Source organism: Salvelinus alpinus, chromosome 7, assembly GCF_045679555.1.
Source record: "Salvelinus alpinus chromosome 7, SLU_Salpinus.1, whole genome shotgun sequence".
Lineage (NCBI taxonomy): Eukaryota > Metazoa > Chordata > Actinopteri > Salmoniformes > Salmonidae > Salvelinus > Salvelinus alpinus.
In genome coordinates, this window is record NC_092092.1 from 9,006,495 (window position 1) to 9,032,779 (window position 26,285).

The 26,285-nt window shown below is 42.6% G+C and overlaps 1 protein-coding gene across 1 annotated transcript in view; it reads right to left on the reverse strand.

Moving 5' to 3' along the window:
• LOC139580280 (uncharacterized) overlaps nt 1-26,285 on the reverse strand; it is a 41,935-nt gene that overhangs the window by 3,101 nt on the left and 12,549 nt on the right. The window contains exons 11-28 of the mRNA XM_071408827.1: nt 22,926-23,011; nt 20,072-20,092; nt 19,779-19,941; nt 19,403-19,671; nt 19,162-19,307; nt 18,352-18,907; nt 17,973-18,138; nt 17,550-17,806; nt 16,924-17,021; nt 16,226-16,581; nt 10,029-10,141; nt 9,247-9,686; nt 6,500-6,596; nt 3,603-3,623; nt 3,311-3,473; nt 2,935-3,203; nt 673-818; nt 150-423 (exon numbers count right to left, since the gene is read on the reverse strand). Coding sequence (XP_071264928.1) covers nt 150-423; nt 673-818; nt 2,935-3,203; nt 3,311-3,473; nt 3,603-3,623; nt 6,500-6,596; nt 9,247-9,686; nt 10,029-10,141; nt 16,226-16,581; nt 16,924-17,021; nt 17,550-17,806; nt 17,973-18,138; nt 18,352-18,907; nt 19,162-19,307; nt 19,403-19,671; nt 19,779-19,941; nt 20,072-20,092; nt 22,926-23,011 — 3,641 coding nt within the window. The remainder of the gene's footprint in view (nt 1-149; nt 424-672; nt 819-2,934; nt 3,204-3,310; nt 3,474-3,602; nt 3,624-6,499; nt 6,597-9,246; nt 9,687-10,028; nt 10,142-16,225; nt 16,582-16,923; nt 17,022-17,549; nt 17,807-17,972; nt 18,139-18,351; nt 18,908-19,161; nt 19,308-19,402; nt 19,672-19,778; nt 19,942-20,071; nt 20,093-22,925; nt 23,012-26,285) is intronic.

Genomic DNA, 26,285 nt, shown 5'->3' on the forward strand with positions numbered 1-26,285 from the left:
AAGAGAGGGATAAACACTAACGTTTGGATGTGGTCAAATGGAGAGTTACAGATACGTTGGCTATAGCTACAACAGGAGTAACAGATGGGTGTGGCTACAAGAGGAGGCAGCAATTTGTGTGTTTCACAGAGGGAAATAAATCCACTTACGTTCAGGAGTGGTTTTAGGGACAGTTGTGGTGGTGGCTGGGGTTGGAAGACCAGTACAGGAGACACTGAGGTCAGAATCAGTCCCACTGGAGGAGAAGGTGACGTAGCCTGGCTGGTCACTGGTGATCTGGGTGTTGATCCAGGTCTGGTACTGAGACACCCTTGCGTACACTCCTGGGAGATTTGCCTGGGCACACCCGTTGCCGAAACTCACAACGCCAGACTGGATCCAGCGAATACCCTGTTTGCTCACCATTGGACCTCCTGAGTCCCCCTATGCATTGACAGATTTACAGTCACTGAGATTAGATTTTCTTATGAAACATAATGGGTCAGTTTTTCAGACACCAATTAAAACAAGTTTTGGACTAAAAAGCACTTTTAATGGATAATCTCTATTTAAAGTGCTTTTCAATTTAGGACTAGGCTAGGTATAATCTGGGTCTGAGAAACCAGACACAGATTATGAATGTGTCATTAGCCCACATTGTAATAAACAAAGAAGATAACCAAGAGATTTTACCTGACAGGAATCCTTTCCTCCTGCTGATAGACCAGCACAGATCATGTTATCAGTGATAGAACCAACTCCATTGTTACAGTTACACTGCCTGTTCCCCACTACTGGCACATCCACTTCCTGTAGGGTCTGTGGTGAGGGCAGGGACACTGAGGAGAGACAACAGTTTAGCCTGCTCCCAGACAGGCTAAACAACTTTTTTGCCCGCTTTGAGGACAATACAGTGCCACTGACACGGCCCCCTACCAAAACCTGCGGGCTCTCCTTCACTGCAGCCGAGGTGAGTAAAACATTTAAACGTGTTAACCCTCGCAAGGCTGCAGGCCCAGACGGCATTCCCAGCCGCGTCCTCAGAGCATGCGCAGACCAGCTGGCTGGTGTGTTTACGGACATATTCAATCAATCCTTATCCCAGTCTGCTGTTCCCACATGCTTCAAGAGGGCCACCATTGTTCCTGTTCCCAAGAAAGCTAAGGTAACTGAGCTAAACGACTACCGCCCCGTAGCACTCACTTCCGTCATCATGAAGTGCTTTGAGAGACTAGTCAAGGACCATATCACCTCCACCCTACCGGACACCCTAGACCCACTCCAATTTGCTTACCGACCCAATAGGTCCACAGACGACGCAATCGCAACCACACTGCACACTGCCCTAACCCATCTGGACAAGAGGAATACCCATGTGAGAATGCTGTTCATCGATTACAGCTCAGCATTTAACACCATAGTACCCTCCAAACTCGTCATCAAGCTCGAGACCCTGGGTCTCGACCCCGCCCTGTGCAACTGGGTCCTGGACTTCCTGACGGGCCGCCCCCAGGTGGTGAGGGTAGGTAACAACATCTCCACCCCGCTGATCCTCAACACTGGGGCCCCACAAGGGTGCGTTCTGAGCCCTCTCCTGTACTCCCTGTTCACCCACGACTGCGTGGCCATGCACGCCTCCAACTCAATCATCAAGTTTGCGGATGACACTACAGTGGTAGGCTTGATCACCAACAACGACGAGACGGCCTACAGGGAGGAGGTGAGGGCCCTCGGAGTGTGGTGTCAGGAAAATAACCTCATACTCAACGTCAACAAAACAAAGGAGATGATTGTGGACTTCAGGAAACAGCAGAGGGAGCACCCCCCTATCCACATCGACGGGTCAGTAGTGGAGAAGGTGGAAAGTTTTAAGTTCCTCGGTGTTCACATCACGGACAAACTGAATTGGTCCACCCACACAGACAGCGTTGTGAAGAAGGCGCAGCAGCGCCTCTTCAACCTCAGGAGGCTGAAGAAATTCGGCTTGTCACCAAAAGCACTCACAAACTTCTACAGATGCACAATCGAGAGCATCCTGTCGGGCTGTATCACCGCCTGGTACGGCAACTGCTCCGCCCACAACCGTAAGGCTCTCCAGAGGGTAGTGAGGTCTGCAGAACGCATCACCAGGGGCAAACTACCTGCCCTCCAGGACACCTACACCACCCGATGTCACAGGAAGGCCATAAAGATCATCAAGGACAACAACCACCCAAGCCACTGCCTGTTCACCCCGCTATCATCCAGAAGGCGAGGTCAGTACAGGTGCATCAAAGCAGGGACCGAGAGACTGAAAAACAGCTTCTATCTCAAGGCCATCAGACTGTTAAACAGCCACCACTAACATTTAGCGGCCGCTGCCAACATACTGACTCAACTCCAGCCACTTTAAAAATGGGAATTGATGGAAATTATGTAAAAATGTACCACTAGCCACTTAAGCAATGCCACTTAATACAATGTTTACATACCCTACATTACCCATCTCATATGTATATATACTGTACTCTATATCATCTACTGCATCTTGCCATCTTTATGCAATACATGTACCACTAGCCACTTTAAACTATGCCACTTTATGTTTACATACCCTACAGTACTCATCTCATATGTATATACCGTACTCTATACCATCTACTGCATCTGCCATGCCGTTCTGTACCACCACTCATTCATATATCTTTATGTACATATTCTTTATCCCTTTACACTTGTGTGTGTGTGTAAGGTAGTAGTGTGGAATTGTTAGGTTAGATTACTGTTGGTTATTACTGCATTGTCGGAACTAGAAGCACAAGCATTTCGCTACACTCGCATTAACATCTGCTAACCATGTGTATGTGACTAATAAAATTTGATTTGATTTGATTTGAGGTATTCCTCAACATACATAATACCTATCAGAATTATGATCCATCATCAGCAGCACTTAAATCAAGCTACAGCACTCACCTTCACTGTGGATGCTGCCCCAGCCGGTGACCCAGCTAGTAGCCCCAGCATGGAAGGAGCTGCCTGGTGCAGCTAGGCAGACTGGCCGAATGAAGTTTGTAAAAGTCACAGTGGAGGAGAGCTTCAGCAGACACATGTCATTGTCACTGGTACTTCTGGTGTAGTTGGGGTGGCAGATAATCTGAGTGACTGTCCGGGTCACCTCGTTGGGGTTGGAGCCCTCCTGGCTCAGACGACCCACGTAGACTACCACATTTAATGTACTGGTACTGCGAGAGTAAATATATAAAAATGTAACAGTATTGTTTTTAAAAGAGTGGAACTGTTAAGTTTGGTGTTCGGATTAAATGTTTCCCACAATCCTACAAATCCTTACCTGGAAAAGCAGTGAGCAGCAGTCAATACCCACTCTTTGTTGATGAGGGATCCCCCACAAAAATGGCTGCCTAATCTGTGAAGACTGGCCTGCCATGGCCAACTCCCTGCAGGAGCATCCTGACCCCCCACGATCCTAGTGTTAAGAGGAGGGGTTCCGCACACTAACAGAGATAGAGAATGATGGGTTATTTGGAAGGTTTTTGTTGAATAGGTCACATTGGTGTAACAGTGCATTATAAAAGGTTTTAATCATGTTTAGAGAATATCTGTAAGTGGTGAAAAGGACTTACCATTCAGCTGTGAATGAGAGCCTGAAATACAAGACAGAAAGAAAAGGAAATTCCTTCATCCTTAACAAAGGTGTCATCCCTTACTCTCTGTATCCAAACCCTGGCATTTTCACTGGGTACACTTGGTTCTATCTCGAACCTAAAAGGATTTCTTAGCCTGTCCCCATGGCAACACTCTTTGAAGAACCCTTTTGGGTTCCAGGTAGAACCCTTTCCACAGACAGTTCTATATGGTACCCAAGAGGGTTCTCTGTGGAACCTAAAAGGGTTCTTCAAAGGGTCTGCCATGGGGACAGCCAAAGAACCCTTTTGGAACTCTTGTTTTCTAAGACTGTACAAACTGTCCCATACTGATCAGAGTGAACATACCGACTGACGTCAGCATAAGTACCAATTGTTATAACACACTGATTGTTAAACCTCTTAAGGATCATACCCAAATCTAACTGCCTGTAGCTCAGGACCTGAAGATGGCGGCGGAAGAAATGGCAGCCGTTTTACAGGCGACAAACCAACTGTGCTATTATGTGGTTTTTTTCTCATATTATTTGTTAATTATTTTGTACATCATGTTTCTCCCACCGTATCTTACGGCAAAAAAGAGCTTCTGGATGTCAGGACAGCGATCCCTCACCTCGGATTAGACTAAGATTTTTTCTTCAACAAGCAGGACGCACAGGATGTACTTCAGACGCTCGACAAGGCCAAAATCCCTGTCATAGCCTGACTAACCAGTAACCCCACACATTGGCAACCCGGACTATTTGCATTGTGTCCCGCCAACCCTCTTTTACGCTGCTGCTACTCTCTGTTTATCATCTATGCATAGTCACTTTAACTGTACCTACATGTACATAATACCTCAATTAGCCCAACTAACCGGTTCCCCCACACATTGACTCTGTAGCTGTACCACCTGTATATGGCCTCGCTACTGTTATTTTCACTGTCATTTTACAGCTTTTTATTTTATTTCTTTACTTATCTATTGTTTACCAAATACCCATTTTGTATTAAAAATTACACTGCTTGTTAGGACTTGTAAGTAAATATTTCACGTTGTACTCAACCTGTTGTATTCGGCGCACGTGACAAATAAACTTTGATTTGAAGCAAGGATATGCATATTCTTGATACCATTTGAAAGCTAACATTGAGGTTTGTGGGAATCTAGGAGAATATAACACATTAGATCTGGTAAAAGATAATACAAAGAAAATAACATGCATTTTTTTATCATCTTTGAAATGCAAGAGAAAGGCCACAATGTATTATTGCAGTTTTGGCACAATTTTGATTTTGGCCACTAGATGGCAGCAGTGTATGTGCACAATGTTCTACACTGATTCAATGAACCATTGCATTACTGTTTCAAAATGTTGTATCAAGACTGCCTAAATGTGCCTAATTGGTTTATTGATACGTTTTCAAGTACATAACTGTGCACTCTCCTCAAACAATAGCATGGTATTCTGTCCATATCAGATATGTCCGTGTCCTGGGAAATTTTCTTGTTACTTACAACGTCATGCTAATCACATTAGCGCACGTTAGCTCAACCGTCCCTTGGGGGGGACACCAATCCCGTAGAGGTTTTCTTACCGTATGTTCCCAGTCAAAACAGTTTGCACATATACTATGACGTTTTTGTTTTGGTCTTAGGCAGTTTTTTTCCGGCTGTTCGTGCACACCAAAAAATGATTGAGGCAAGTCGAAGTTCGGTAGTTGAAGTCTACGCCCTTTTGTCGGTGACTGGTCAAACGTACTACTCCTAGTAGGAGTGGAAACATCAACCCACTGGGCACAGACGTCAGTTCAATGTCTAGTTTGGATTTACTTTGGTTGAATTGTCAACTAACGTGAATACAACGTGAAATCAACAAAAACATCACCATGTCATTGGATTAAGGTTAAAAGTTGGGTGAAAGAAAATATGATGTTTACTTTTTTACATTGATCAACATCACTTTGACTGTCTGGGTTGAAATGACGTGAAAACAATGTTGATTCAACCAGTTTTTGCCCAGTGGGAAGTGTTTGCTGTCATTTAATGAGAAATGACTAGTTTTCATGCACATTTTTTCACATGAGAAATACTGCACCAAACATCTTAGCTAGATGTTGAACTGCTTGGCTAAGACCTCCTCGGCTCCAATTTACTCAACACTTTTGAAAACGCATAGGCCTACCTGTAAACTATAATCCAGAATCTAGATGTATCAGTGTGACTTGTTACCTTTCTTATTTCCTCAATGTCATCAATTAGTATTTCTGCTTCACACAATACTTTTGAAAACACATACCTGTCCACCTGCACACATGTGGCTTATTAACTTGAAGAACTTGAAAGTTGAGTCTGCTAGGTATGCTTTCCCATCACCAAGTACTTATAGGACAACAGACACAAGAAACATATCTTCCTACCCAGTGACTCATACATTTCTCAGAAATCGCTCAAACGTTTCCTGGTTGCAAGAATTCTTATAGTTCACCTTATTTCAGTTTATTTGACAAAACAAGCAGTCATTGTGTACAGAATCATTGCACAATCTAAACCGGTGTGAATAACTTTTCCATAAGCCAAAATATTGTATTTTCAGCGGTTTGAAGTTGGTGTATAAACCCGAAAGTAAAAGACTCAAAAACGCTTCTTAGACTTACTTTCAAAGAGAATGAGATATCTGTAACTCACATTTCTATGTGAATTTGGGTGTGTCGCCCAAAAAGTTACATATTGCAGTGTTAAATCGATTTGAGTTCAGTTTATTCATTCAGTCCAAATGTCTTTATATACAAACTGAAATAAACTTAGTAGCGAACTTCTTTAAACCAGGTGAGTATAAATGAAGAACGCTGTAGGATAAAGACAGCGATAAATTGAGAATTGTACTACTTACATTTTGGTGACAGGAATGTCACCATTATGGTCACCACACAAAGAGTCCTGAGGAAGGCCATGCTTTCTTGTTGGTACCCTGGACTCAATCTTCCTTCCTAAGCAACCCTCTCTTCTGTTGTCTTTTCTCAGCTCCTCCCTTCCACACACCACATTACCTGCTAGACACACACGTGATACGTCCCTTACATACTTTTCCTTCAAAAAATGTTCCCCTCTGTCCACTTCCTTCAAAGCATGCATAACTAATGCTGTAATCTATGGTTAGCCCAAGCCTAGCTCTTTGGTATCCATTACAGAGTTATAATGTCCGCACTATTTTTATCACACCATTGCCAATTTAGAATAATTTTACTGTTATCATTTTAAAAGACTAATTTAGTTGTAATTTTACATCTGTATCTTATAAATGTTATATGTAGATGTTAACAGTGCTATCTTTCATTGCCCGACAACAAAGCAATGCATGAAATTGTGAAGGATTGTCTGGAATTCTTTATGATCATGAGACTAAAATCAACACACCTGATACTTACTGTGAGTTTTCCATGTCTAGGAGCACTGACTAAGTTTAGCCACCGAGGCCCAAGACAAGAACCTACCCTAAACCCTAATCCTAACCCTTACCTTAGAAGCCCCTAAAGTCGATGTCTGGGCCTTCATAATCTAATTAGCATAAACACCTGTTAGTTTAAACTAGACATATCTGGATTTTTGCATTGGATGAGTCTCAATTCACAGCATCTGCCGATGCCGCACTTCCTCATCTGCTGTGGAAGGTGACAGAGCTAGAGCGGTGTTTGTCAGACCATGAGACATCCCCAAAAATGGTCTTCTCACAAAATCGCCTGCAGCGTCGGAACGGTTTGCTCTGTGACCCCCACAAGCATCTTGGGACTAGTCTGAAGTTGGTACAGCCGATTTGCCAGCTTCAGTCTGTAGCGTCCGAACAGTTTGGGCTACACACTAATATGACCCCTCTGTGGAAAGGAGCACGCACAGGGCTTAGACTGTTATGGGTTAACCGTTTTAAAGGTAAACTTCAATTGGGTGATGTCATAGTTGGGTTGTCCTAAGCATACTACTCATCAAAAACCCAATGACAACACGGTGAAAAATGCCAGTCCGTAAACAGGATTTTTTTGAGTGGTATTTTTTCACGAAGATAATATGATAAAGTGATCTCTCTTCCTCCTGGGTTGTTTTGAAGAAAAAGGTGTGGCTGTTCTAAATAAATAAAGCTTTGTATCCTCATTCCTACTTAAGGCCAGGCACCACAGGCTAACAGGGATTTTTTCACCCTTACTGTCATCTGACTGAAACTTTACCAGTTGAAAGTATACATAAATACAAGCTATTATTGTATTGCAAGTTTTATTTATTTTAAAATTAAAATATGCAAATGAGGCAAACCATTCTTAAATGTGTGATAATTTGCATATTACGAGAATCTGTTTTTCAACACATTGCTTCAAGGAAGAATATTTTTCTTTTATTGTGATAAGACACTCAATGGTCAGACTTTTACAGAACAGTTTATCTAAATATTGTAATTTCATGGAATTATTTAAAAAACACTATTCACATGTATGACGGATGCAGATTTAGCATATATTTACACAGCATAGTCTAGTGGTTAGAGTGTTCTGCCCCTGAACAAGGCAGTTAACCCACTGTTCATAGGTTGTCATTGAAAATAAGAATTTGTTCTTAACTGACTTGCCTAGTTAAATAAAGGTAAAATTAAAAAATTAAAACGACATAAGATATCAAATTTAAAAAAGCCTCGGTAAAAGTCTGACAACAAAACCTGAGAACCTGTGTGTGGAATAATGGGAATGTATGTCCTTTGAAGACTGAAGGAAATGAATTGGCGCACCAGGAACATGTCATTTTGAGAAAATGGCCGATAAAGATAGGCTAATGCAATTAAAATGTACTTTCCATAAATATGACCATTTATGTCACATTAATTAAACTCGTATTCAATTATCACTTCTAAACCGACAAATACACATAAAATATACCTTTTATAAAAACATTAGCACGTTTAATACATTTGTTTCAAGCAATAGAGCATATGCTTTGAATACTGGTCTGTTGGGCAAATATGTAGTTTTGGACAAATTCTCATATCACTTTGCTCAATTTGTCACATACAAGGATTTTGTATGGTTGTTGAAATGTGCAGAACATGAATCAGCTATGCCTGCCCCATATGTAAGGCCCTCTTTGAGTTGTTGCTGGTGACACTTTACTTTCTTGACTGTGTCATGGGACCTGCACCTACGCTTGACACACTCCATTGAAGCAGCATCAGCTCTCACAACTCCTCTCTGACTGCTCCAGTCTCACCAAAGTGCTGTCAATCCACAATTTGTTCATCACATTTGTTATAGCAGTGGCTCCATCATTGAACGTGGCTACTGCCATACTGGCTGCTCCGTCAATGCGGCTTTTGCCCATGAAGACAGTTTTGGGGCATCGCGACCATATTACAGAGTTCAGACACTCATTTGCATTCTGTGTTCCTCCGTGATACATTCTTTTGAGGACGTTATCATTTGACATCCTCAAATATACAGATACCATTTTCTCTAATAGATACCTCTATTAAAAAAATGTATGGCCTCCAAGGTTCTGGTGACAGGGTGGATTTTCACAATTCTGGCTCGCTGGTACCAGCACCAATGCACACACCTATCCCGTAGTTGGAATTGAATCCTCTCTTGTGCCATCGAAGGATACATTAGTGTCTATGATGACATCATCATCCTCCTTCAGCGTCTCTGCTATGTCTGGGTCTATATCTGTATCATCATCCTCCTTCAGTAACTCTGCTATGTCTGGGTCTATATCTGTATCCTCATCCTCCTTCAGTAACTCTGCTATGTCTGGGTCTATATCTGTATCCTCCTTCAGTAACTCTGCTATGTCTGGGTCCATATCTGTACCCTCATCCTCCTTCAGCGTCTCTGCTATGTCTGGGTCTATATCTGTATCCTCATCCTCCTTCAGTAACTCTGCTATGTCTGGGTCTATATCTGTATCATCATCCTCCTTCAGTAACTCTGCTATGTCTGGGTCTATATCTGTATCATCATCCTCCTTCAGCGTCTCTGCTATGTCTGGGTCTATATCTGTATCCTCATCCTCCTTCAGTAACTCTGCTATGTCTGGGTCTATATCTGTATCCTCAACCTCCTTCAGTAACTCTGCTATGTCTGGGTCTATATCTGTACCCTCATCCTCCTTCAGCGTCTCTGCTATGTCTGGGTCTATATCTGTATCCTCATCCTCCTTCAGTAACTCTGCTATGTCTGGGTCTATATCTGTATCCTCATCCTCCTTCAGTAACTCTGCTATGTCTGGGTCTATATCTGTACCCTCATCCTCCTTCAGTAACTCTGCTATGTCTGGGTCTATATCTGTATCCTCATCCTCCTTCAGTAACTCTGCTATGTCTGGGTCTATATCTGTATCCTCATCCTCCTTCAGTAACTCTGCTATGTCTGGGTCTATATCTGTACCCTCATCCTCCTTCAGTAACTCTGCTATGTCTGGGTCTATATCTGTATCCTCATCCTCCTTCAGTAACTCTGTGTTGAGGTGGGGGAGGGGCGTAGGCTGCTTTGACCCTGTCCTGGCCCATTGTGTGCAGGTAAGAGGTAAGAGTCATAGTCCCAACGGAACCCATCGCTATTGTTGGTTAAGGGCTTGTAAGTATTGTATTCAGCGCATGTGTCAAAAATCATTGGATTTGAGTTGGTCTTGTGTTTTCAGATTTGTGAAAGACGGGAGGAATGAAGGAGAGGACACAAATGAAGGAGAGGAGATGAAAGTGACAGGGTAGAGCATGGCGCTTGCAACGCCAGGGTTGTGGGTTCATTCCCCACGGGGGGACCAGGATGAATATGTATGAACTTTCCAATTTGTAAGTCGCTCTGGATAAGAGCGTCTGCTAAATGACTTAAATGTAAATGTAAATGTAAAGAGGCCTAATCCCTTTTTAAATACACATGCAGGCACACCCACACCTGACTCAACAGAGTGAGAGTGTAATCAATACATTAGCTGGATCTACAGTATCTCACTAGACTGGCCAGGACAGGAACTGTAGTTGAGCTGTAAAACTGAGTGGGACAAGAGTCCTGTAGCGCCCTCTGCTGTTTATGTGCTGTAACATCAACATCTAACTATACATGTGAACAGTGGCTTGCGAAAGTGTTCACCTCCCTTGGCATTTTTCCTATTTTGTTTCCATACAACCTGGAATAAAAATTTTGGGGGGGTTTGTATCATTTGATTTACACAACATGCCTACCACTTTGAAGATGCAAAATATTTTTTATTGTGAAACAAACCAGAAATAAGACAGAAAAACGTACTTGAGTACATAACTATTCACCACCCCCCCAAAGTCAATACTTTGTAGAGCCACCTTTTGCAGCAATTACAACTGCAAGTCTCTTGGGGTATGTTTCTATAAGCTTGGCACATCTAGCCACTGGAATTTTTGCCCATTCTTCAAGGCAAAACTGCTCCAGCTCCTAGGTTGGGTTCCGCTGGTGTACAGCAATCTTTAAGTCATAGCATAGATTCTCAATTGGATTGAGGTCTGGGCTTTGACTAGGCCATTCCAAGACATTTAAATGTTTCCCCTTAAACCACTCAAGTGTTGCTTTAGCAGTATTCTTGGGGTCATTGTCCTGCTGGAAGGTGAACCTCCGTCCCAGTCTCAAATCTCTGGAAGACAAACAGGTTTCCCTCAAGACTTTCCCTGTATTTCGCGTCATGCGTCATTCCTTCAATTCTGACCAGTTTCCCAGTTCCTGCCGATGAAAACATCCCCACAGCATGATGCTGCCACCACCATGCTTCACTGTGGGGATGGTGTTCTCGGGGTGATGAGAGGTTTTGGGTTTGCGCCAGACACAGCGTTTTCCTTGATGGCCAAAAAGCTACATTTTAGTCTCATCGTTTGGGGAGTCTCCCACATGCCCTTTGGCGAACAACAAACGTGTTTGCTTATTTTCTCTTTTAGGCTTTTTTTCTGGCCACTCTTCCGTAAAGCCCAGCTCTGTGGAGTGTACGGCTTAAAGTGGTCCTATGGACAGATACTCCAATCTCCGCTGTGGAGCTTTGCAGCTCCTTCAGGGTTATCTTTGGTCTCTTTGTTGCCTCTCTGATTAAGGGATTATAAACTGGGTGGTTTGAGCCCTGAATTTTGATAGGCTGAAAGCCATGGTATATCAGTCCGTATACCACGGGTATGACAAAACATTTATATTTACTGCTGTAATTACATTGGTAACCAGTTTATAATATAAAATATGGCTTCTCAGGGGTTTGTGATATATGGCCAATATACCACGGCTAAGGGCTGTGTCCAGGCACGTGCATAAGAACAGCCCTTAGCCGTGGTATCTTTTGGCCATATAACACACCCCTTCGGGGTTTATTGCTTACATATATACTTAGCTGATAGTTTATTAGGTACACCACCCCATTCACAGAAATGGATCACTCCTACAGACAGTGGCCGTGGCTTGTTATATCGAGCAGACAGACAGGCGTCAAGAATGAATTTGCAAACCGAGTGACCTAAGTGACTTTGACCGTGGTATGATCGTCGGTGCCAGGCGCCAGTTCCAGTATCTCAGAAATCGCCGGCCTCCTGGGCTTTTCATGCACAACAGTGTCTTCGGTTTACTGAGATTGATGCCACAAACTTTATAATAAATCCCTTTTGTGGGGAAAAACCTGTTCTGATTGGCTGGGCCTGGCTCCCCAGTGGGTGGGCCTATGCCTTCCAAGGCATTTTAGCCAAGAGAGACGGCATGCATAGCATTGATATTAGTCCTCTGATTACAGTAAAGAGCAAGACATTAATATAAGTATTTTTTTTTTAATACTTATCGATGTTACGGATGAGCACGTTGTTTGTTTGTTCTGTTCCTCTCTCTCTCCATCTCTGTAGCTTCCAGGTATGCTGGATAAGGACCCGAGCTAAGGGAATTGGGCTGATTTTCCCAGTCGGAGCCAGTTCTTTTCCCAGAACTCTCAGTTGTCTTGAACACACTGAAGTCTGAAATTTCCCAAGTTCCCAGTTGTTTTGAACGCAGCATTTCTACCACTGTTCTTGTTGGGCGCTAGCTCCCCATCTTATCACTACAAGCGCTATTTGATTCACCAGATAATCTACACACCCACGTTCTGAATATGTCAAGGACAAAGAGGGACGGATCAAACAGCCAATGGATAGGTAAAACGAAATGCTCGGCCAGCTGGGCTCAGCAAGGATACTGAGCTAGAGAGAGCAGGGTTGTACACCAAAGTTACACATTTTATTTATTTAATTTCACCTTTATTTACAATGACGGCCTATCAAAAGGCTTCCTACAGGGACGGGGCCTGGGATTTAAAAAAAATTATGAATACAATATAAATATAGGACAAAACACACATCACAACAAGAGACAACACAACACTACATAAAGAGAGACCTAAGACAACAATATAGCAAGGCAGCAACACATAACACAGCATGGTAGCAACACAACATAACAACAACATGGTAGCAACACAACATGGTAGCAGCACAAAACATGGTACAAACATTATTGGGCACAGACAACAGCACAAAGGTCAAGAAGGTAGACACAACAATACATCACACAAAGCAGCCACAACTGTCAGTAAGAGTGTCTATGATTGAGTCTTTGAATGAAGAGATTGAGATAAAATTGTCCAGTTCGAGTGTTTGTTGCAGCTCGTTCCAGTCGCTAGCTGCAGCGAACTCGAAAAGAGGAGCAACCCAGAGATGTGTGTGCTTTGGGGACATTTAACAGAATGTGACTGGCTGAACGGGTGTTGTATGTGGAGGATGAGGGCTGCAGTAAGATATCTCAGATAGGGGGGAGTGAGGCCTAAGAGGGTTTTATAAATAAGCATCAACCAGTGGGTCTTGCGACGGGTATACAGAGATATGATATTTGTGCGTCTAACTTTCTCACTCATTATTCACGATTCATTATGGATTATCCACATTAATGTAGAAGTGTTTAGAAACATAAAAATTTACAATAAAAGTTACTCCAAAATGACACAATACATTATTTATCATTAATTTCTATTGGGCACAAAATATTTGGAAACGCAACCAAAACAAACAGCAAATGCATCCAACATTTTTTTTGAGTCAAAAGCTTGATGTAGTCATTGCTTTTTATGAAAATTGGGACCAAATACTTCACTTTTCCCTACTTTAATACACATATAACTGAATTTGTCCCAATACTTTTGGGCCCCTAAAATGGGGGACTATGTACAAAACGTGCTGAAAATAGCCTTAAATGAAAGCTGACAGTCTGTACTTTATATCATTTAAAATCCAAAGTGCTGGAGTACAGAGCCAAAACAATTTATTTGTCACTGTCCCAATACTGTTGGAGCTCACTGTATGTTGCCAACCGTTTTATAAAGCAATAACGCCCTCAAACCCGAGGATTATCGTGTGATAACTCCCGACTAAGGGCTGTTCTTAGGCCCAAGGCGAAATCGAGTTGTCACACGATAATCCCCAGGTGCCTTAATGCTTAAATAATCAATGAGAGGGATAAATATATTGGAAAGAAAGGGACTTACATCTGTATATTAGAAGATGATACTGACTAATAGTGATTTGAATAATTATATACATTTTGAAATCGCTAGAAGTACATATTTTTTTGTTTTAATTGATCACTTTCAGAGCAATAGGATCAAAGCAATAGGCTGCAACTGTCACGACTTCCGCCGAAGTCGGTCCCTCTCCTTGTTCGTTCGGCGGTCGACGTCACCGGCCTTTTAGCCATCGCGGATCCACTTTTAATTTTCAATTTGTTTTGTCTTTGTCTTACATACCCGATTTCAATCCCCTAATTACTTGTTCATTATTTAAACCTCTGTTCCCCCATGTTTGTTTGTGAGTGATTGTTTGTATGTTATACGGTCCGTTATGTGGACTTGCCTTATTGTATTGTATTTGCCTATTTTGAGTAAATGACGTTTATTTACTCATATCTGCTGTCCTGCGCCTGACTCCTCTACTCAAGCTACACACAGACCTCTTAACAGCAACACTGAACATGTGAGTCAAAGTTTGTGTGTGTGTGCGCGTGCGCCTGCATGCTTTTATCATATATTGTGTGTGTGTCTTATGTTTTTCTTATTTGTGTCCTGTGTGTTTCTCATATAATTGTGAGTGTGTGTGGTGTATTGGAGGAGGTGGACATTTCCCACAGTTAGCTCCTACAGTGTGGAGACTTCTCTTCCTTTGACTGGGACGACCATTGATCCGACACAGGCTGGAGCTCATCAAGGACATTACCGAGACAGCTGTCAAAGGACATGACCGAGACAGCTATCAAAGGACATGACCGAGACAGCTGTGAAAGGACATAACCGAGACAGCTATCAAAGGACATGACCGAGACAGCTATCAAAGGACATGACCGAGACACATATCAAAGGACATGACCGAGACAGCTGTGAAAGGACATAACCGAGACAGCTATCAAAGGACATGACCGAGACAGCTATCAAAGGACATGACCGAGACACATATCAAAGGACATGACCGAGACAGCTGTGAAAGGACATTACCGAGACAGCTATCAAAGGACATGACCGAGACAGCTATCAAAGGACATGACCGAGACAGCTGTCAAAGGACATGACCGAGACAGCTATCAAAGGACATGACCGAGACAGCTATCAAAGGACATGACCGAGACAGCTATCAAAGGACATGACCGAGACAGCTATCAAAGGACATGACCGAGACAGCTATCAAAGGACATTACCGAAACAGATATCAAAGGACATTACCGAGACAGATAAAGGACATTACCGAGACAGATATTGCTCTTCTATTGTTAAAATGATTCTGGATTTTTGTTTATATAAAGGATATACTGTAATGTAACTCTCAATACGGAATTAAAGATAATATTTTCAAGTTGAATATAATCTATGACCTATAGTAATCACTCAGGTTGTACAACTGATATAAAACACGTTTGACACAATCGTTTGGCTGCACTACAACATTTACACAAATGTTGTGTGGTGTCTAGTCTATATAAATTCTGCTGTTTATTGGAAATAAAAAGATAACTAGACAATTCATCATTTTAATTTCCAGATGAAACAGTAGATCAAGTCATTACATTTAAATAAATAATTTCCTGATCTGTCTCATAACATGAAATACTGACCTGCATAGACTTGATAATAGACTACAAAGAGAGAATACTTGTGAACTGATTACAGTGGCAGTTTCATATTTCAATCCAGTCAGAATAAATAAACAATTAGATGAGATAAACCTTCTGCATAGGATAACGAGCAGCAGTAGTTACAATGTTTATGTTTTCCTCACTGATAATTTGGACGTATCAGGATTGGGCGAAGGTGGTGCTTAAATTTCACTGCTTTGGCTGAGAGTTTCCTGTTGCAAAGGATGGAGACATCGCAAACCCAGACTCTCAATTTGAAACACATGGACCCAGAAATAAATCACGCAGCTGACCAAATTACGCAAGATTTTAGTTCTGGGATAACCAAGATTAAACTCACCAAAAAATTCTAAGCTGCAATATATAAAGCGCAAGGGTACATACTTCAAACAGAGCACATTTAGACCCTATTGCCAGAGGTTTACATGAAGGTGACTCCTCAGCGTCACCTGGCTTGACCGAGAGACAGTAGGAGAGAGAGGAGAGACAAGAAGAGCAGGACCAGGGATGAGTGGGCCAGAGTTACCCCACTGGTAGTTGCACTGACAGTTGTGCTGTTGGCAGTGTTGTTGTTATTGACGGGGGTTCTGGCTGTGACGGGTGAAGGGAACGTGCCCACAGTGGTCTGAAGGAAGCTCTGGAAGCGAGCGGTTTTGGTGAAGACCTGGATGTTGGAGGAGCGAGGACTCCGGCTCCATCGTGTTTTGCTGGAGCTGGTCTTATTGCTGCTGTTGACAGTCAACACAGCAGCTTGGTACCATGCATCACCCTGCTTACACATCAGAGGACCACCCCCTTCACCCTGTGGGGAGAGAGAAGAACGAACACACGGGGGGAGAGGTCAGCATTGTCATGTCAGATAGACAGCCAGACTGGTTGCCTACCAAGCTACTGGAAGATCATTATGAAACTTGGGACTGTCCTCAATAGGTGGATCTAAATGTCCTACCATCAGCAGGCTCTGCTGACGTCAATACTGGAGATGCCAAAGTCAAATAGATCACATCCCAACAGTTGCAGAGCTATCCTCAATAGCTAAACAGACATAATGCAACCATCCTTGCTGTACACCAGTTGACACTTCTGAGTCGACATTTGAAACCCGTTATTGTGCATTTGCTTTGTTTGTCGGACCCATCTGTACCTGTCGAAGGTCCAAGGCAGCAGTGCAGATGTTATCAGAGGAGCCAGAGCTCTCACAATCCACCACAGAGGTCTGGGACTGCTCCAAGTTCTGTTCAGCTAAGGAACGACACAGAATAGAGAAATAGAGGACGAAAATCACAAGTTGACCAAACAGAAAGAACACATTTATTTGATCAGGTAAGTTGACTGAGAACACATTTTCATCTACAGCAATGCCCTGGGGAAAAGTTACAGGGGAGAGAGGATGAATGAGCCAATTGGAAGCTGGGGATGATTAGGTGGCCATGATGGTCAGATTGCGAATTTAGTCAGGACATCAGGGTTAACAACCCTACTATTACGATAGGTGCCATGGGATCTTTAGTGACCACAGAGAGTCAGGAAACTTGTTTAAAGTCCCGCCCAAAAGACACCACCCTACACAGGGCAATGTCCCGAATCACTGCCCTGGGGCATTGGGATATTCTTTTCTTGTGACCAGAGGAAAGATTGCCTCCTACTGGCCCTCCAACACCACTTCCAGCAGCATCTGGTCTCCCATCCAGGGACCAACCAGGACCAACCCTGCTTAGTTTGAGGCATGCCAGAAGTGTTAGTCTGTTCCAGTATTACACACTGACTCACCTCCACCCTGGCCCCTGCCCCAGCCAGCCACCCAGCACCGAGTCCCTATGCTGAAGGTGCTGCTTCCCTGGTCCACACAGATGGGCTGGATGTAGTCAGACAACGTGGGTTGGCTGGCCAGTCTGAGGATTGCCACGTTGTTGGCCGTCAAGTTGCTCATGGTGATGTTGATGACTTTAAGGGTTACCTCGTTGGGGTTGGAGCCGTTCTGCTTCAGACGACCCATGATCACGGTCCACTGAGAGGCGTCGGACTGACTGGGAGGTGGGAATAGTGAAGTTGGGGAACTTTAGCTTGGCATTACCGATACCTTCTATGTAACAGGTCCTTGTTTCAACTTGAGCACCAAGACACCAAGTGATGGAGATCTGACCATATGCATCTGACCAACTCACCCGTTTACATACAAGTGGAGTGTGTTACCTGGAGAAGCACCCAGCATCGCTCATGACATAGTCCTCTGCCACCATTGTGCCCCCGCAGACGTGTGTTCCGTTTGTCTGTAGACTGGCTATCCAGGGCCAGGATCCCCCTGAGGCCAAGCCCCCACCAGTAAGGGAGTTCAAAGAGGCACTGCCGCACACCACGGCTGCAGAGACAGGGAGAGAAGCACTACAGAAATCAGGACTGACTTTTGGCTGAGTGTAGATTTAAAGAGAGGGATAAACACTAACGTTTGGATGTGGTCAAATGGAGAGTTACAGATACGTTGGCTATAGCTACAACAGGAGTAACAGACGGGTGTGGCTAGAAGAGGAGGCAGCAATTTGTGTGTTTCACAGAGGGAAGTAAATCCACTTACGTTCAGGAGTGGTTTTAGGTACAGTTGTGGTGGTTTTAGGGGTAGTTGTCGTCATAGGTGTGGTGGTAATGGATGGAGCAGTTGTGTTGGTCGTCGAGGCAGCTTTGGTCACAAGGGCAGTTGTGGTGGTAGTGGTGTTTGTGGTTTTAGGGGCAGTTCTGGTGGTAGTGGTGGTGGTGGTTGTGGTTATAGGGGCAGTTCTGGTGGTAGTTGTGGTTCTAGGGGCAGTTCTGGTGGTAGTGGTGGTGGTGGTGGTTGTGGTTTTCGGGGCAGTTCTGGTGGTAGTTGTGGTCGTAGGTGCAGTTGTTGTGTTGGTGGCTGGGGCTGGAAGACCAGTACAGGAGACACTGAGGTCAGAATCAGTCCCACTGGAGGAGAAGGTGACGTAGCCTGGCTGGTCACTGGTGATCTGGGTGTTGATCCAGGTCTGGTACTGAGACACCCTTGCGTACACTCCTGGGAGATTTGCCTGGGCACACCCGTTGCCGAAACTCACAACGCCAGACTGGATCCAGCGAATACCCTGTTTGCTCACCATTGGACCTCCTGAGTCCCCCTATGCATTGACAGATTTACAGTCACTGAGATTAGATTAGATTTTGTTATGAAACATAATGGGTCAGTTTTTCAGACACCAATTAAAACAAGTGTTGGACTAAAAAGCACTTTTAATGGATAATCTCTATTTAAAGTGCTTTTCAATTTAGGACTAGGCTAGGTATAATCTGGGTCTGAGAAACCAGACACAGATTACGAATGTGTCATTAGCCCACATTGTAATAAACAAAGAAGATAACCAAGAGATTTTACCTGACAGGAATCCTTTCCTCCTGCTGATAGACCAGCACAGATCATGTTATCAGTGATAGAACCAACTCCATTGTTACAGTTACACTGCCTGTTCCCCACTACTGGCACATCCACTTCCTGTAGGGTCTGTGGTGAGGGCAGGGACACTGAGGAGCGACAACAGGTATTCCTCAACATACATAATACCTATCAGAATTCTGATCCATCATCAGCAGTACTTAAAGCAAGCTACAGCACTCACCTCCACTGTGGATGCTGCCCCAGCCGGTGACCCAGCTAGTAGCCCCAGCATGGAAGGAGCTGCCTGGTGCAGCTAGGCAGACTGGCCGAATGAAGTTTGTAAAAGTCACAGTGGAGGAGAGCTTCAGCAGACACATGTCATTGTCACTGGTACTTCTGGTGTAGTTGGGGTGGCGGATGATCTGAGTGACTGTCCGGTTCACCTCGTTGGGGTTGGAGCCCTCCTGGCTCAGACGACCCACGTAGACCACCACATTTGATGTACTGGTACTGAGAGAGTAAATATATAAAAATGTAACAGTATTGTTTTTAAAAGAGTGGAACTGTTGAGTTTGGTGTTTGGGTTAAATGTATCCCACAATCCTACAAATCCTTACCTGGGAAAGCAGTGAGCAGCAGTCAATACCCACTCTTTGTTGATGAGGGATCCCCCACAAAAATGGCTGCCTAATCTGTGAAGACTGGCCTGCCATGGCCAACTCCCTGCAGGAGCGTCCTGACCCCCCACGATCCTAGTGTTAAGAGGAGGGGTTCCGCACACTAACAGCGATAGAGAATGTTGGGTTATTTGGAAGGTTTTTGTTGAATAGGTCACATTGGTGTAACAGTACATTATTAAAAGGTTTTAATCGTGTTTAGAGAATATCTGTAAGTGGTGAAAAGGACTTACCATTCAGCTGTGAATGAGAGCCTGAAATACAAGACAGAAAGAAAAGGAAATTCTTTAATCCTTAACAAAGGTGTCATCCCTTACTCTCTGTATCCAAACCCTGGCATTTTCACTGGGTACACTTGGTTCTATCTAGAACCTAAAATGATTTCTTAGCCTGTCCCCATGGCAGAACTCTTTGAAGAACCCTTTTGGGTTCCAGGTAGAACCCTTTCCACAGACAGTTCTATATGGTACCCAAGAGGGTTCTCTGTGGAACCTAAAAGGGTTCTTCAAAGGGTCTGCCATGGGGACAGCCAAAGAACCCTTTTGGAACTATTTTGTACAAACTGTCCCATACTGATCAGAGTGAACATACCGACTGACGTCAGCATAAGTACCAATTGTTATAACACACTGATTGTTAAACCTCTTAAGGATCATACCCAAATCTAACTGCCTGTAGCTCAGGACCTGAAGATGGCGGCGGAAGAAATGGCAGCCGTTTTACAGGCGACAAACCAATTGTGCTATTATGTGGTTTTTTTCTCATATTATTTGTTAATTATTTTGTACATCATGTTTCTCCCACCGTATCTTACGGCAAAAAAGAGCTTCTGGATATCAGGACAGCGATCCCTCACCTCGGATTAGACAAAGATTTTTTCTTCAACAAGCAGGACGCACAGGATGTACTTCAGACGCCCGACAAGGCCAAAATCCCTGTCATAGCCTGACTAACCAGTAACCCCACACATTGGCAACCTGGACTATTTGCATTGTGTCCCGCCAACCCTCTTTTACGCTGCTGCTACTCTCTGTTTATCATCTATGCATAGTCACTTTAACTGTACCTACATGTACATAATACCTCAATTAGCCCAACTAACCGGTGCCCCCACACATTGACTCTGTAGCTGTACCACCTGTATATGGCCTCGCTACTGTTATTTTCACTGTCATTTTACAGCTTTTTATTTTATTTCTTTACTTATCTATTGTTTACCAAATACAAATTTTTTATTAAAAATTACACTGCTTGTTAGGACTTGTAAGTAAATATTTCACGTTGTACTCAACCTGTTGTATTCGGCGCACGTGACAAATAAACTTTGATTTGATTTGAAGCAAGGATATGCATATTCTTGATACCATTTGAAAGCTAACATTGAGGTTTGTGGGAATCTAGGAGAATATAACACATTAGATCTGGTAAAAGATAATACAAAGAAAATAACATGCATTTTTTTTAATCATCTTTGAAATGCAAGAGAAAGGCCACAATGTATTATTGCAGTTTTGGCACAATTTCGATTTTGGCCACTAGATGGCAGCAGTGCGTTGCAAAGTTTTAGACTGATCCAATGAACCACTGTATTACTGTTTCAAAATGTTGTATCAAGTCTGCCTAAATGTGCCTAATTGGTTTATTGATACATTTTCAAGTACATAACTGTGCACTCTCCTCAAACAATAGCATGGTATTCTGTCCATATCAGATATGTCCGTGTCCGGGGAAATTTTCTTGTTACTTACAACGTCATGCTAATCACATTAGCGCACGTTAGCTCAACCGTCCCTTGGGGGGGGACACCAATCCCGTAGAGGTTTTCTTACCGTATGCTTCCCAGTCAAAACAGTTTGCACATATACTATGACGTTTTTGTTTGGGTCTTAGGCAGTTTTTTTCCGGCTGTTCGTGCACACCAAAAAATGATTGAGGCAAGTCGAAGTTCGGTAGTTGAAGTCTACGCCCTTTTGTCGGTGACTGGTCAAACGTACTACTCCTAGTAGGAGTGGAAACATCAACCCACTGGGCACAGACGTCAGTTCAATGTCTAGTTTGGATTTACTTTGGTTGAATTGTCAACTAACGTGAATACAATGTGAAATCAACAAAAACATCACCATGTCATTGGATTCAGGTTAAAAGTTTGGTGAAAGAAAATATGTTTACTTTTTTACATTGATCAACATCACTTTGACTGTCTGGGTTGAAATGACGTGAAAACAATGTTGATTCAACCAGTTTTTGCCCAGTGGGAAGTGGTTGCTGTCATTTAATGAGAAATGACTAGTTTTCATGCACATTTTTTCACATGAGAAATACTGCACCAAACATCTTAGCTAGATGTTGAACTGCTTGGCTAAGACCTCCTCGGCTCCAATTTACTCAACACTTTTGAAAACGCATAGGCCTACCTGTAAACTATAATCCAGAATCTAGATGTATCAGTGTGACTTGTTACCTTTCTTCTTTCCTCAATGTCATCAATTAGTATTTCTGCTTCACTCAATACTTTTGAAAACACATACCTGTCCACCTGCACACATGTGGCTTATTAACTTGAAGAACTTGAAAGTTGAGTCTGCTAGGTATGCTTTCCCGTCACCAACTACTTATAGGACAACAGACACAAGAAACATATCTTCCTACCCAGTAACTCTTATATTTCTCAGAAATCGTTCACCTTATTTCAGTTTATTTTACAAAACAAGCAGTCAATGTGTAGAGAATCATTGCACAATCTAAACCGGTGTGAATAACTTTTCCATAACCCAAAATATTGTATTTTCAGCGGTTTGAAGTTGGTGTATAAACCCGAAAGTAAAAGACTCAAAAACGCTTCTTAGACTTACATTCAAAGAGAATGAGATATCTGTAACTCACATTTCTATGTGAATTTGGGTGTGTCGCCCAAAAAGTTACATATTGCAATGTTAAATCGATTGAGTTCAGTTAATTCATTCAGTCCAAATGTCTTTATATACAAACTGAAATAAACTTAGTAGCGAACTTCTTTAAACCAGGTGAGTATAAATGAAGAACGCTGTAGGATAAAGACAGCGATAACTTGAGAATTGTACTACTTACATTTTGACAGGAATGTCACCATTATGGTCACCACACAAAGAGTCCTGAGGAAGGCCATGCTTTCTTGTTGGTACCCTGGACTCAATCTTCCTTCCTAAGCATCCTTCTCTTATGTTGCCTTTTCTCAGCTCCTCCCTTCCACACACCACATTACCTGCCAGATACACACGTGATACGTCCCTTACATACTTTTCCTTCAAAAAATGTTCCCCTCTGTCCACTTCCTTCAAAGCATGCATAACTAATGCTGTAATCTATGGTTAGCCCAAGCCTAGCTATTTGGATTCCATTAGAGTTATAATGTCGGCACTATTTTTATCACACCATTGCCAATTTAGAATAATTTTACTACTGTAATTTAGTTGTAATTTTAAAAGACTAATTTAGTTGTAATTTTACATCTGTATCTTATAAATGTTATATGTAGATGTTAACAGTGCTATCTTTCATTGCCCGACAACAAAGCAGTGCATGAAATTGTGAAGGGGAGAACCAGTTCCTGTGTCTGGAAATCTTTATGATCATGAGACTAAAATTAACACACCTGATACTTACTGTGAGTTTTCCATGTCTAGGAGCACTGACTAAGTTTAGCCACCGAAACCCAAGACAAGAACCTACACTAAACCCTAATCCTATCCCTTACCTTAGAAGCCCCTAAAGTCGAAGTCTGGGCCTTCATAATCTAATTAGCATAAACACCTGTTAGTTTAAACTAGACATATCTGGATTTTTGCATTGGATGAGTCTCAATTCACCGCATCTGCCGATGCCGCACTTCCTCATCTGCTGTGGAAGGTGACAGAGCTAGAGCGGTGTTTGTCAGACCATGAGACATCCCGAAAAATGGTCTTCTCACAAAATCGCCTGCAGCGTCGGAACGGTTTGCTCTGTGACCCCCACAAGCATCTTGGGACTAGTCTGAAGTTGGTACAGCCGATTTGCCAACATCGGTCTGTAGCGTCCGAACAGTTTGGGCTACACACTAATATGACCCCTCTGTGGAAAGGAACACGCACAGGGCTTAGACTGTTATGGGTTAACCGTTTTAAAGGTCAACTTCAATTGGGTGATGTCATAGTTGGGTTGTCCTAAGCATACTACTCATCAAAAACCCAAAGACAACACGGTGAAAAACGGCATTCCGTAAACAGGATTTTTTTGAGTGGTATTTTTTCACGAAGATAATATGATAAAGTGATCTCTCTTCCTCCTGGGTTGTTTTGAAGAAAAAGGTGTGGCTGTTCTAAAAAAATAAAGGTCTGTATCCTCATTCCTACTTAAGGCCAGGCACCAAATGCTAACAGGGATTTTTTTCCCCCTTACTGTCTGTCATCTGACTGAAACTTTACCAATTGAAAGTATACATAAATACAAGATATTATTGTATTGCAAGTTTTATTTATTTTAAATTAAAATATGCAAATGAGGCAAACCATTCTTAAATGTGTGATAATTTGCATATTACGAGAATCTGTTTTTCAACACATTGCTTCAAGGAAGAATGTTTTTGTTTTATTGTGATAAAACACTCAATGGTCAGACTTTTACAGAACAGTTTATCTAAATATTGTAATTTCATGGAATTATTTTAAAAACACTATTCACATGTATGACGGATGCAGATTTAGCATATATTTACACAGCATAGTCTAGTGGTTAGAGCTTTCTGCCCCTGAACAAGGCAGTTAACCCACTGTTCATAGGCTGTCATTGAAAATAAGAATTTGTTCTTAACTGACTTGCCTAGTTAAATAAAGGTAAAATAAAAAAATTAAAACGACATAAGATATCAAATTTTAAAAAGCCTCGGTAAAAGTCTGACAACAAAACCTGAGAACCTGTGTGTGGAATAATGGGAATGTATGTCCTTTGAAGACTGAAGGAAATGAATTGGCGCACAGGGAACATGTCATTTTGAGAAAATGGCCGATAAAGATAGGCTAATGCAATTAAAATGTACTTTCCATAAATATGACCATTTATGTCACATTAATTAAACTCTTATTCAATTATCACTTCTAAACCGACAAATACACATAAAATATACCTTTTATAAAAACATTAGCACGTTTAATACATTTGTTTCAAGCAATAGAGCATATGCTTTGAATACTGGTCTGTTGGGCAAATATGTATTTTTGGACAAATTCTCATATCACTTTGCTCAATTTGTCACATACAAGGATTTTGTATGGTTGTTGAAATGTGCAGAACATGAATCAGCTATGCCTGCCCCATATGTAAGGCCCTCTTTGAGTTGTTGCTGGTGACACTTTACTTTCTTGACTGTGTCATGGGACCTGCACCTACGCTTGACACACTCCATTGAAGCAGCATCAGCTCTCACAACTCCTCACTGACTGCTCCAGTCTCACCAAAGTGCTGTCAATCCACAATTTGTTCATCACATTTGTTATAGCAGTGGCTCCCTCATTGAACGTGGCTACTGCCATACTGGCTGCTCCGTCAGTGCGGCTTTTGCCCATGAAGACAGTTTTGGGGCATCGCGACCATATTACAGAGTTCAGACATTCATTTGCATTCTGTGTTCCTCCGTGATACATTCTTTTGAGGACGTTATCATTTGACATCCTCAAATATACAGATACCATTTTCTGTGCAACTTCTATTAAAAAAATGTATGGCCTCCAAGGTTCTGGTGACAGGGTGGATTTTCACAATTCTCTATGGCTCGCTGGTACCAGCACCAATGCACACACCTATCCCATAGTTGGAATTGAATCCTCTCTCGTGCCATCGAAGGATACATTAGTGTCTATGATGACATCATCATCCTCCTTCAGCGTCTCTGCTATGTCTGGGTCTATATCTGTATCCTCATCCTCCTTCAGTAACTCTGCTATGTCTGGGTCTATATCTGTATCCTCATCCTCCTTCAGTAACTCTGCTATGTCTGGGTCTATATCTGTATCCTCATCCTCCTTCAGTAACTCTGCTATGTCTGGGTCTATATCTGTATCCTCATCCTCCTTCAGTAACTCTGCTATGTCTGGGTCTATATCTGTATCCTCATCCTCCTTCAGTAACTCTGCTATGTCTGGGTCTATATCTGTATCCTCATCCTCCTTCAGTAACTCTGTTATGTCTGGGTCTATATCTGTATCCTCATCCTCCTTCAGTAACTCTGTGTTGAGGTGGGGGAGGGGGCGTAGGCTGCTTTGACCCTGTCCTGGCCCATTGTGTGCAGGTAAGAGGTAAGAGTCATAGTCCCAACGGAACCCATCGCTATTGTTGGTTAAGGGCTTGTAAGTATTGTATTCAGCGCATGTGTCAAAAATAATTTGATTTGAGTTGATCTTGTGTTTTCAGATTTGTGAAAGACGGGAGGAATGAAGG